We start from the raw sequence: 11,409 nt of genomic DNA, 5'->3' as shown, positions 1-11,409 counted from the left end.
CGTGTTTTTACATGAGTAGAATGTGTGCTTTTATTTAAAATGCATCTCTGGGTTATTTGTGGGGCATAGGAATTCATTCATTGCCCCCCTCCAAAAATTATATAGTCCGGCCCACCACAAGGTCTGAGGGACAGTGGACCGGCCACCTGCTGAAAAAGTTTGCTGACCCCTGCTCTAGTTAGTAACTGCCATAAAAAGAGTCGTCTTAGAGGCAGACGTTAGAAACCTGCAAGCTTTATACCTTTAAATACCTTTAAATAAGTTCAGACAATATTGGCTAGCATATTGATTTTATCTTAGGGCCCTAAGTTAGATTGGCTTCAACCAGAGCCAGGGACTTTTCAGCACTGGCCCCAGCCTGGTGGAACGCTCTGACTCATGAGACCAGGGCCCTGCAGGATCTGATTTCTTTCCGCAGGGCCGGTAAGACAGAGTTGTTCCGCCTGGCCTTTGGCTTGGAGCCAATTTGATTCCCTCCCTCTCTTTCTTTTTTTCTTTCCTTCTCCTCCTGCGTTGAGGCTACATTTTATTTTAATGTTGTAATATTTTAATGTTGTATTTTAATTTTGTTTTTAAGTTGTAATCATTCAACTTGTTTTTATTACTGCTTGTAAGCCGCTCTGAGCCCGGCCTTGGCTGGGGAGGGCGGGGTATAAATAAATTATTATTATTATTAATATTATTATTATTATTATTATTATTATTATTATTATTATTATCTGCTTGCTTGTCTCTCTGCTTGCGGGAGACCACAATCTGTCTAGCCAACAAGTTAGGCACTAGGCATACCTAAATCCTTCACTGCTTTGGGCAGGGCTCCTTTGGAAGGGGGTGGTTTGCAAACCTGGGGCGGCTCCTGGATCCATCTTTCCTGCTAGATGGCCAGATGATCTCTTACAAGGAGTGCCCACATAGCTATGACCATTTCTGGACTGATAGCTTAACCATGTGCTTGACCATGGGTAGGCAAACTAAGGCCCGGGGGGGGGGGCAGATCCAGCCCAAATGCCTTCTAAATCCAGCCCACAGACGGTCTGAGAATCAGCGTGTTTTTTACATGAGTAGAATGTGTGCTTTTATTTAAAATGCATCCCTGAGTTATTTGTGAGGCATAGGAATTTGTTCATATTTTCAAAATATAGTCTGGCCCCCCACAAGGTCTGAGGGACAGTGGACCGGCCCCTTGCTGAAAAAGTTTGCTGACCCCAGTGCTTGACTGATCACTGTGGCAGAATACCACAAAGTTAATGCTTTTACTGAAAACAATTGCACTGGCTCCCAAAATTTGCTGGGCTACTTAAAAAAAAAAAAAATTTTTAAGCGGCTACTAAACTGAATAAACATTCACAATCATAATCTACTTCTCCCTGGGTGTGGTCTGAATTGGAGCCTGCCCCAGTTTTGCGCATCTCCCTGTGGCGTGGTAGTGCGCTGAACCAGCCAGAGAGAAAGCCACGTGAATGCAAGGGCGAACGCAGACGTCACGCGCACTAGACGAGGCGGCGGGGTAACGGGTGGGGCGGGAGGAGAAGAGCGACGGCCTTCGAGCCCAATAGGAAGGGAGAAACCCAGGGCTCGCGCACTCTCTCTCCCCATCAACTGCCGCGCCTTCACGTGCTTGCTCCAAGCCCCGCCCAGCCCCGCCTTCCCCCCAGGGCGCGACGGAGAAGGAGAGGAGAGGGAGGGCCTGGGTTCCGTAGCATTCGATTTTGATTAGCTCCGCTGCTTGATTGAAACGCGGGAGCTCCAATGCGAGCGAGCGCGTGGCCTCCGGGCACCCAATGGGAGCGCCGGGGCGGTCTGAGGCGCTGGGTTGAAACGTGCGCGAGGAAGCGCGTGAGCGGCCGCAGCTGAGGAGGCGGGCTTGAGAGTGAGGTGGGTGGCGTGAGAGCGAGGCGGCCGCCTCTGAGGGGACCGGGGCGGGTGTGGGTGTCGCGGTTGAGGGTTCCTGTGGGGAAGACGAAGGTCCCAACCCCACTCGGAACAGAAGGGCGAGGGGGTGGCGCGCAACACGTGCCTGTGTGAGGGAAAGACTCTTCCCCCTCGCTGCCCTGCTCACTTTTCTCACGAGCGCCTTCATTTCCCTCCCCCAACCGGACTCACAACAGACCTGTGAGGTAGGCCAGGCTGAGAAAGAGAGTGGCTGGCCGCCGACTCTCAACCCCCCCCCCAGTTTAGCCTCACAACAGACGTGACATAGGTAGGCCAGACTGAGGAAAAAACATTAAAAACGTTCACTGTACAGTTTGGCGTGAATTACGTTTAGGTATTGCCCTTGCCCGGACGGGTGGCGCTGTGGGTTAAACCACAGAGCCTAGGGCTTGCCGATCAGAAGGTCGGCGGTTCGAATCCCCGTGACGGGGTGAGCTCCCATTACTCCGTCCCTGCTCCTGCCAACCTAGCAGTTCGAAAGCACGTCAAAGTGCAAGTAGATAAATAGGTACCATTCTGGCGGGAAGGTAAACGGCGTTTCCGTGTGCTGCTCTGGTTCGCCAGAAGCGGCTTAGTCATGCTGGCCACATGACCCGGAAGCTGTACGCCGGCTCCCTTGGCCAATGAAGCGAGATGAGTGTCGCAACCCGAGTCGGCCACGACTGGACCTAACGGTCAGGGGTCCCTTTACCTATTGCCCTTGCCAACATCTGACAAAGCTGTTTTTCACCCGTGAAAGCTTATATTGTAATAAATTTATTGTAAACTCTCACTTTTTCTTACCACAGGGTAATGTAGTTGATCCTCTTGAGGTGGTTACTCAGGCCACCTGAGGAGTACCGAGGCCTTGCAGAGGTTAAGACCTATTTAATTGTAAACATTTCTATAAGGCCAAAAAAAAAAAAAAAAAGAATAAGGGTGGCAAACAAAATCATCACTAGGAGCAAAGTTTATAAGTCAATCATCAAATTAATACGCAATCAACTTTACTGGATCACACATCAGTGAACGCCTGAGAGAACAAATGTGTTTTAAGCTGGTGTTTAAAATCCAGTACTTTCAAGTGCCTGTTTAAATACTTGCTGAACGTGAAAAACAAAAGAGGTACCCCATGTTCTCTTAGTTTGGTACATTAACCATGGTACACATAACATCTGCCAACTCAGGGTAGCCATAGGTGCATATGGTGACATAGATCCTAATCCATGAAAGCTTAAACTACAATAAATCTGTTAGTCTTTGTGGAGTAGTCTATGTGGTACTCTCCAGATGTGAACTGCAACTCTCATCCCTAGCCATCGTAGTCAGTGGTCAGGGATGATGTGAGTTGTCCAGAATATCTAGAGATCAGGTTGGCTGAACCTGTTTTTAGGTGTCCAAAACAATGTTTTCCAGATGTGGCCTGTACTTGTTGCATCAGAAATGTTACCATCACCTTGAAAGACTGCTGTAAGCTTTCACAGACTAGAGTCCATCAAATGTTGCAGATTGAGACAGCTAATCTTCTGGAAGATCTAATGTATGCACATCCCCACTTTAGAAGGAGGGGGTGCTATGCAACATTTCACAGAGGAGAATAGAAACACCTTGAGGAGCAGCTATGTTAAAATGGCCACAACAAAAACAATGGGACAGCCTTGTGTCTCAAAGATTACAGATGTGGCATTGTTCTATTCTGCTTCTCTGTGTGAGAAAGTATTTGCTTTTTAATTAATGCTGTATCCTGACAAGATATATGACTTTTCATGAGGTGGATTATATTTCCAATGAAGGTTGGAGCCTATTGTCTGCAAAAGTGACTGATCACAGTATCTGTTATAGTCGAAAGCAGATAGGGCATTTCCTTGAAATGCTCTAGGTTGTTTCTAGAATCAAGTAGGATACCTTTTGATTTAAAACACCTGTTACTGCTAGGCCGCATATAGGTTTCTAGGATTTATGTACGGTACACTTTTGCAAGAGGCTTGAAATTAATTCAGGCAGAGGATGTTTAAAACCCAAATGTCTATATATTTGTCCACATTATCTAGTGTAGTATGCTGTCTTTAGAGTACTACTCTCTGCCATCTGTTCTTGTGGAGCAAAGGAACAACAAACTAATCTAGATGCCTCTAGCAATTGCGCTGTATACCACATTATAGGGGAAATTAATCCCCAGCTCACTCTCAATTTGCCTGGAGAACAATTAATTCCTCTTTTCAAATGCGGCGATTAATCAGTTGTATGGAAGTAAAGTCTGTCCACCAAATCTTTCCAAGAGAATTTTTAATAGCTCTCTTATGCAATCCTACCCCCATTAGAGTTGCTAGATTAATTACAGAACTAGGCTTTTGTAGTTACATTAAGGGGGTGGGGAGATGGGTGGAGCCTAGAAAACAGGGAGTTTGGCACCCTGTTGTATTTTTAGCTAGGAACCAACTCTTCCCTTTTTTCTTGTGGTTCCTGTAGGACTGTGAAAAAGTGAACATACTTGTATGTTGATCATTGCAACTACGGACGCAGCGTGGCCATATATTGAGTGATACAGGCTGAGAGAACCAGTATATATTTTTTCTGGAGTTAAATATAATATTCATACAACGTGATAGTATATTTAGCTCATGCAGATATAAGAATGCAGTTCAGGTTGTAATTTGGTAATCCATGTACTTAACTATGTAATGCACTTATTAATAGTTGAGATTATGTATAAAAAGTCAAAACAAAAAGTTGTACATTTATTTACTTAACAGTAGTTTTTATACTAAAAGATGACTTGCCCACCACTACCAAGTTGCAGGGGAGTGTTGTGTTCTATCTTACTCGCTTGATGCTCGGGTAATGCTAATGACCAGTCTGAGCTGAGTACTTGGCCTAGGCCCTAGAACAGGCATAGGCAACCTTGGTCCGCCAGATGTTTTGGGACTACAACTCCCAAGATCCCTAGCTAACAGGACTAGTGGCCAGAGATGATGAGAATTGTAGTCCGAAAACATCTGGTGGGCCGAGGTTGCCTATGCCTGCCCTAGAAGAACGCAGCTCAACACACAGGGCTTCCATGATGCAGCCTCAAGGGTTCCACATCAGATGAGACAATGGAGAAAGATTTCCCCTAAACCAGCCTTTCTCAACCTGTGGGTCCCCAGACGACGTTGAACTACAACTCCCATCACCCCTAGCTAGCAAGGCCAGAGCTCAGGGATGATGGGAGTTATAGTCCAACAACATCTGGGGAAACGCAGGACACTTTAAAACTACTTGCTTTCAGGACAGGAGCTTTGTGAAAAACATTTGTATGTCTTGCTAAATTTTCAAGAAATAAAGCATTGATGGTGGTTCTTATGTACAATGAAATGACACATATATTCTTTAACAAAAAATGCACATTTCAGTTGTTTGTTAGAATGGCAAAGAAAAGAAAAGCTGCCGACATGAAGACAGAAAAGAAAAAGGAAGAAATGAAGCATCACTTGGCAGAAAAGAAAAAGGAAAAAATGAAGCATCTCATATCAGAAAAGGAGCAACAGGTCGATGAACCTAAGTTGAAAAAACAGAATCTGGAGGTGAGTGAACAAGTATGAGTTTGCTGAACTTGCATATTTTCGTATTTGCAGGAAAAGATGCACATCTCGACACTGGAAAATATTTGCAAAATGATAACTTTATTGGGATAAGTGCCATGCAAAGCATGTTATCAGTTCTGGAAATAAATGTTTTCTTGTTGTGATGCACTGAATGAATAAAAGTAGGCAAGGAAAGAAAACCAACTAGCTTTAAAAATCTTATACCTTGACCTCAAGCATGTACCTAGGAGCCTACAAAATGTGTGCACACAGTTCTGTAGTTAGGTAGTAACTACTATCAAGCCAAATTTCTAAATATATTGTGATACTTCATCCTCACAGATGCAAATACGTGTAGGGGCAAAAATATATAGACACTGTTGTGTAAAAATGCACATATGCAGGATTTGCATCAACACACAGATTCTGAGTGAGGGTGCATATAGTAAAATATACATGTAGGCAATGTTACTTAAGTTCTACAGTGTGTATGTACACATTTCTCATAAGTGTAAATAAAATGTTACATGTGACATGCTTGAAATCTGAGGGAAGTTGGGAGTCTGTTGCCATTTGCTGTCCAGACACTATTGGAACAGTTCACACTTGAAGAAAATGGGTGGAAGATGGTTGACTCTCCTCAAGTGTTTTCTGCACTGTCTATAATAAAGTTATTTATATTCACCTTTTCAGCTCCAAATTTTGCTGTTTTTGTTCACTGAGTAATTTGGTGATGTCTCAGAAAGGAAAAGTGGAAGGAATACTCTTACCACACATCAGATGGTATAGTGCACATCTGTTTACCTAAAATAAAATGTGTATGCATTAAAAATGTAAGATGTGAAACAGCCCTAAGATGCTGCCCTTTGTTCCACAATCTGTCCCTTGTTATCAGGACCTGACTACCCATCCCAGTGTTCCTGCTGAGACTAGAGGAAATTCTTCATATGCCCCCTACTTCCCAGCTCTGTAGGCTGTGTCATTTGCTAAACAGAAGAGGCCAAGAGGTTGCTTGATATTGGCATGTTGTTTACAGCAAGGTTATATGCTGTGTAGTGGTAGCAGTTTAGAAAAGTGCCAGTATATTACAACTAGAGTATAAGATTAGTTAGAGAGAATGGTGGTTATATAGCTGAAATTCTTGGTTGTCATTGAGGAAACGAGGTTTGCTCTTGGATTTCTATAAATGATGTTTTTGATTGATTGGCAAAAAGTCAACATTACTATTTAATTTTAAAGTTGGGAAATGCATTGCTATATGGTTCATTTTTGATGGGGAAAGATGCTTCACTGATTCATTAGGTTGCTGCATATAGCTGTGATTTACACAGCTTTTCTGTCCTCACATTTCCAATCTCCAAAGTGTAAAATGCAAATTTCTAATTGATTTTGGTGCAGAGCTGTTTAAAAGCAAGCTGAAATATTTCGTAAGTGAAGAAGTTCAATATTATGTTGACCATACTTTTAATGAAATTTGTTCCAACAAAAATTTTGCTCAAATAAGACTAGTACATTTGCGTGTAAGACATGTTGACCTTTCAGAGCAATCTTTCTTTATTGATTTTTCATCTATTCATTTCCTTCCTTTTACATTAAATAGCAACAAGCAACTTAAGTACTTTGCTAAGCATTAGTATGAATGGCTTTAGAGGCCACATTGGGTTGAAGTAAATAATGATCCCGATCTTGTAACAATGCTTAAGAGATAAGGAGTTGGTTGTGGGGCCATGTGTTCCCTTCCGCCTTGAGCACAATTTCTCCTGCCTTTCCTTGCTAGCCTGAACTGTGAGTGTTACATCAGCATTGCCACTGACTAGTTGAAAGCAAGTTAACCAAAGTTTGCTAATCAGTTGCAAATTCCGACTAAAAGGGAACCTTAGTTGCTGATAACAGAGTTAAAATATGTCTGTTATAGGTAGTTGGAGAGGGCGTGCTTGTATACCTTCACACAAAACTAATATTTCATGCAATTGTAGAGAAATATCAGCCATGTCTCATTTTTAAAAAGCATAGTAAGAGGCACTTAAGTGTTGTGGTAGGAGTTATAATTGCTGCCAGTCTCATCCCTTATTGAGTCAGATTACAGAAAAAAAAAATGATGGTTGACTGCAGCTTGTTATTAAAAGGTTTGCATTATTTTTCATCAACAGAAGTTGATCTACCAAACATAATTGCATTGCATAAAGATGTGTCTTGATTTGCAGCACCAGCATGGCAGTTGCTTTCATAAAAAGTTGTCCATTTGTGGAGTTATAATTACTTCTTTTATCTCTAAACATGAATTCTGATGGGAGCCTTGTCAGATACAAGCAGCTGGAGGCTTTGGCTGCAGTACAACCATAACCTGGAGAATTTGTGTTATGTTCATATTGTTTGACCTTTACACAGGCCCTGATGCCATTGATTATGATAAATGTTTGTGGGATTTGGCCATATTTGTGTAACTACTACTGCTTGGCAGGGTTGAGGGGCGTTGATGGCTAATAGCTCATCACCTCTGTAAGACTTCCCCAGAGGAGTCTTCACAAGGCTCCCTTTTTGTCCCCCTCTCTGAGATCTAGCAACACTTGTTTGTTTCTTCAGAACTGCTGAACTACTCTATGCTGGGTTGTGCTTGAGGCATCTCTAGCTGCATTTTACTTCATGATAGGGTTGTAGGGCTGTGCATTAAATCACCATACCTTTGAATACCAGTTTTGAAATAACATTCTGATGAGTGTTTTAACAAGGCAATGTGCCATTGAACAACTCAGTGGACACTCAACAGCTTCCCAGGGGGTAGCTCAGCTGAACAGATAGTTTACAGATACTTTGCAGATAGTTTGCAGGCAGGGTGTCTCCAGCTTTGTTTGTTCTCTCTCTCCTAACAGAGAAGAAATGATAAGCCTTCCCACAAACCAGCAAACTATTTCATCTTCACCAGTATCTTTCCACTTAGAGCTCAGCTAATTATGCAGAGCCTGCTAATAATCCACGAGGAACCCCCCACAGCTGGACAATCAGAGATCCAGTGGCAAAGTAAAGAAAGAACAAAGAATAAAGAATAAAGTATTCACTATTCATTTTTTAAAATGTTTGAATTGCCACGCCACTGTTCAGGAGAGGCCTACATAATGGGGGATCTGGGCATGGGAGTGCTGCTCAGGTGGAGAGATCAGCCACATCTGTCTGATTCCAGTCAGTGATGTGAGAAGCTTTTCTTTTCTTTTTAGTATAAAAAAGACAGCTTCCAAAAATGAAATTTCAATAAAGAATATGGAAGGGTGGGGCTTCTTCCCCCTTTTGTGTCACTTGAAAACAAAAACAAAACAAAGAACTGGAAAGCTCTTCTTTCCCCCCCCTCACACTCGCCCCCCCCCCCCCCGCCGGTGAAAAAAAGAGGGGGAAGAGTTTTTATTTTTATTTTCTGGTGGTGTTTACCTCTGTTGGTTCCCTCTAGATAGCTTTCCTCCATGTAAAAAAGGAAGGGTTATTTTTCTTATTTAAAGGAGACTATCTTTTTTCTTGCATGCCCTCCCTCGCTCCCGTTCATAAAAAGGGAGAGATTGGTGGAATGATGACTTGGGGGGGGGGCTTCTGTGTTGGGGGGCGGGAACTGAAGGGGAGAAGATTTAGCTAGCTGCCTTATGCTGAAATGGGAAGTTGGGTATTATATGACAATGATGGGGAGGGTGTTTTTCGGTAAGCAGTGAAAGCAAAGGCATGTCTACTCACAAGCAAGCCCTACTGAATTCAATGGGGCTTACTCCCAGGAAAGTAGAAGTTTAGTTTAACTCAGTGGGGCTTATGCATGCACAGATTCCACTTAGACCTCTGAGTGGGGAAGCAGATGCAGTTTGACTAGTAAATCACTTAAACTACTCTTAAACTAGTTGAAAATATATTAAATATATTACAGTGGTACCTTGGTCCTTGGAACGGCTTGGCTCCTGAACAAATTGACTCCCGAACACCTCAAACCTGGAAGTAAGTGTTCCAGTTTGTGAACGTTTTTTGGAAGCCAAATGTCCGATGTGGCTTTCGCTTGAGTGCAGGAAGCTTCTGCAGCTAATCAGAAGCTGTGCCTTGGTTTTTGAATGGTTTCGGAAGTCGAACGGACTCCCGGAATGGATTAAGTTCGAGAACCAAAGTACCACCGTACGTAGAAGTTTATTTAGTATTTTTTAAAAAAATCTACTACTTCTTTACATTTTAAGGCCCTCCACCGCTGCAGGGAGCCTCGCCAAGGCCCTCGGCTGCTGCAGGGAAGCGTGGCGCACCCTTTGCTGCCACAGAGAGGCCTAGTAAGGCCCTCCACCACTGCAGATATATATTGTGATAATATCGAGATAGTGTGATATTTCACTGGTGATATATCACTGTAGATATATATATCATGAAAATCAGATATTGCCCAGATATTGCTCTATAGGTTTGTACATATAGCTTGTGATCTAAAAACTCTAAGTGGCTTGGGTGTTGTATATCTCTGTGTCTTCTTAAAACCATTAAAATAATTTGAGAGCATCCTGTTAACAGTGGCAGAAAAGTTTTATATGGTTTTGTTCTTGTTGTAACTATGTTATCCTCCTTTAGTCTTGATGAAAACGAAAACAAAAGGCAAATACTTCCATTAGACATAATTTATATATTGCACTCATTCTATTCAATATCTGAAGTATTCTTACTTTCTTCACTAAGATCAAACATTTCTTTTTGTCCACCCACATCTTCCGTGGATTGAATCCTCACCTGTTTGTTCAAATAGATGGAAGAAGCAGATGGGGGAAAGAATGGGAATATGTGGGGTTGCTTTATTGGTAATCTTTAAAGGAACTGAGTGAATATTTGGGTTGCAAACCACCATCTTTAGTAACCTGCTATTTATCCCATGTTAAATGGCTGTTTGTAGGAGTAAATTCAACTTTCTTAAGACCCTGGAACCATTTGAACACCCTATATGAGGGAACCTGCTTTCTGTGAACAAAGCTTAAATTACTCATGGGGGAATCTGGATTAATTTGGTACATAAATTGGCAACATGTTTATTTGTTGTTGCTTTGCTTTGCTATTAATGAAGTATTCTGTCATGACAGCAAATTGAAGAAAATGTACAAAAATGTGTTTGAAATATTTGTATGCATAGATAAGAATGAATAATTTTGCATTCCTTTGAATATTTTTGTAATGGGCTGAACAAATTTCCCAGGAAAGCATATTCACAGCTGGGAAAACAGCTCCTACTTTGAAAATGGTTTTCCCAGGCAAAAAGCTTGCATCTCCAACTGTTTCTGGTATAAACACAATATTTTGTGTACTATTTAGCAGGGTTTCAAAAGGTTAAGAATTCTTCGTTGGGCATTAACCAACAGAATGCAGCAGCATCTATATAAATGTTGTGCTGTAGTTTTGGTTTCTTTCTTCAAGCTAAGATCAAAGTATAGGGAGATGGGGTGAGAAATGTAGTTCCCTTTTTGTGCTAGACATGATAGTGTGTTCATTTTTTAAATCCATGGAAATCAGTCAGTTAAACATTGTCACTTTATATACATGTTTTTATTTATTTAAAACTACTATAGCCCACGTTTCTCTAGGGAGGGGATGGTTCAAGATGGCTACAATAAAGATAAAAATACAATGATGCAGTCAGTCAGAATTGAATTACTTAAATTCAAAGGCTATAGCTATATTAATTTTCCAGCTTAAGTTAGGTTTGCATCCAGAAAACAGCCCATTGTATTGTTGACATTGAGAGAAAAAGATGTTTTGCTGCCAAGTTTTCAAATACATTTTATTGTAACTGGTGATTGAATGCTGCCTTTCAGACATTCAGTGGTTACTCTTGTGAATTATCTTACACTTTATTTACCATTACTATCTAAACCCTTAGCAGCAGCCATCGAGTATTGATATGTTGGGGGTTCTGGATGTCCAAGAAACAGCTATGAGCAAAACT

At 41.9% G+C, this 11,409-nt stretch overlaps 1 protein-coding gene across 9 annotated transcripts in view; it reads left to right on the top strand.

Annotated features, from left to right (window-relative positions):
• The first annotated feature begins 1,679 nt into the window (after window positions 1–1,679).
• Window positions 1,680–11,409, top strand: part of CHLSN (cholesin) — a 139,975-nt gene continuing 130,245 nt past the window's right edge. The window contains exons 1-2 of one of the 9 annotated variants that reach the window (XM_083585918.1): window positions 1,680–1,875; window positions 5,315–5,474. In XM_083585918.1, coding sequence (XP_083442044.1) covers window positions 5,316–5,474 — 159 coding nt within the window. In that variant the 5' untranslated portion in view covers window positions 1,680–1,875; window position 5,315. The other 8 variants (XM_083585917.1, XM_083585915.1, XM_083585913.1 and 5 more) reach the window with 8 other exon arrangements.

The sequence above is a fragment of the Podarcis filfolensis genome, assembly GCF_964270895.1.
Source record: "Podarcis filfolensis genome assembly, chromosome: 14".
In the NCBI taxonomy this organism is placed as follows: domain Eukaryota; kingdom Metazoa; phylum Chordata; class Lepidosauria; order Squamata; family Lacertidae; genus Podarcis; species Podarcis filfolensis.
The sequence above is the reverse complement of the archived record's forward strand: the minus strand, read 5'-3'. Positions and strand labels throughout refer to the sequence as shown.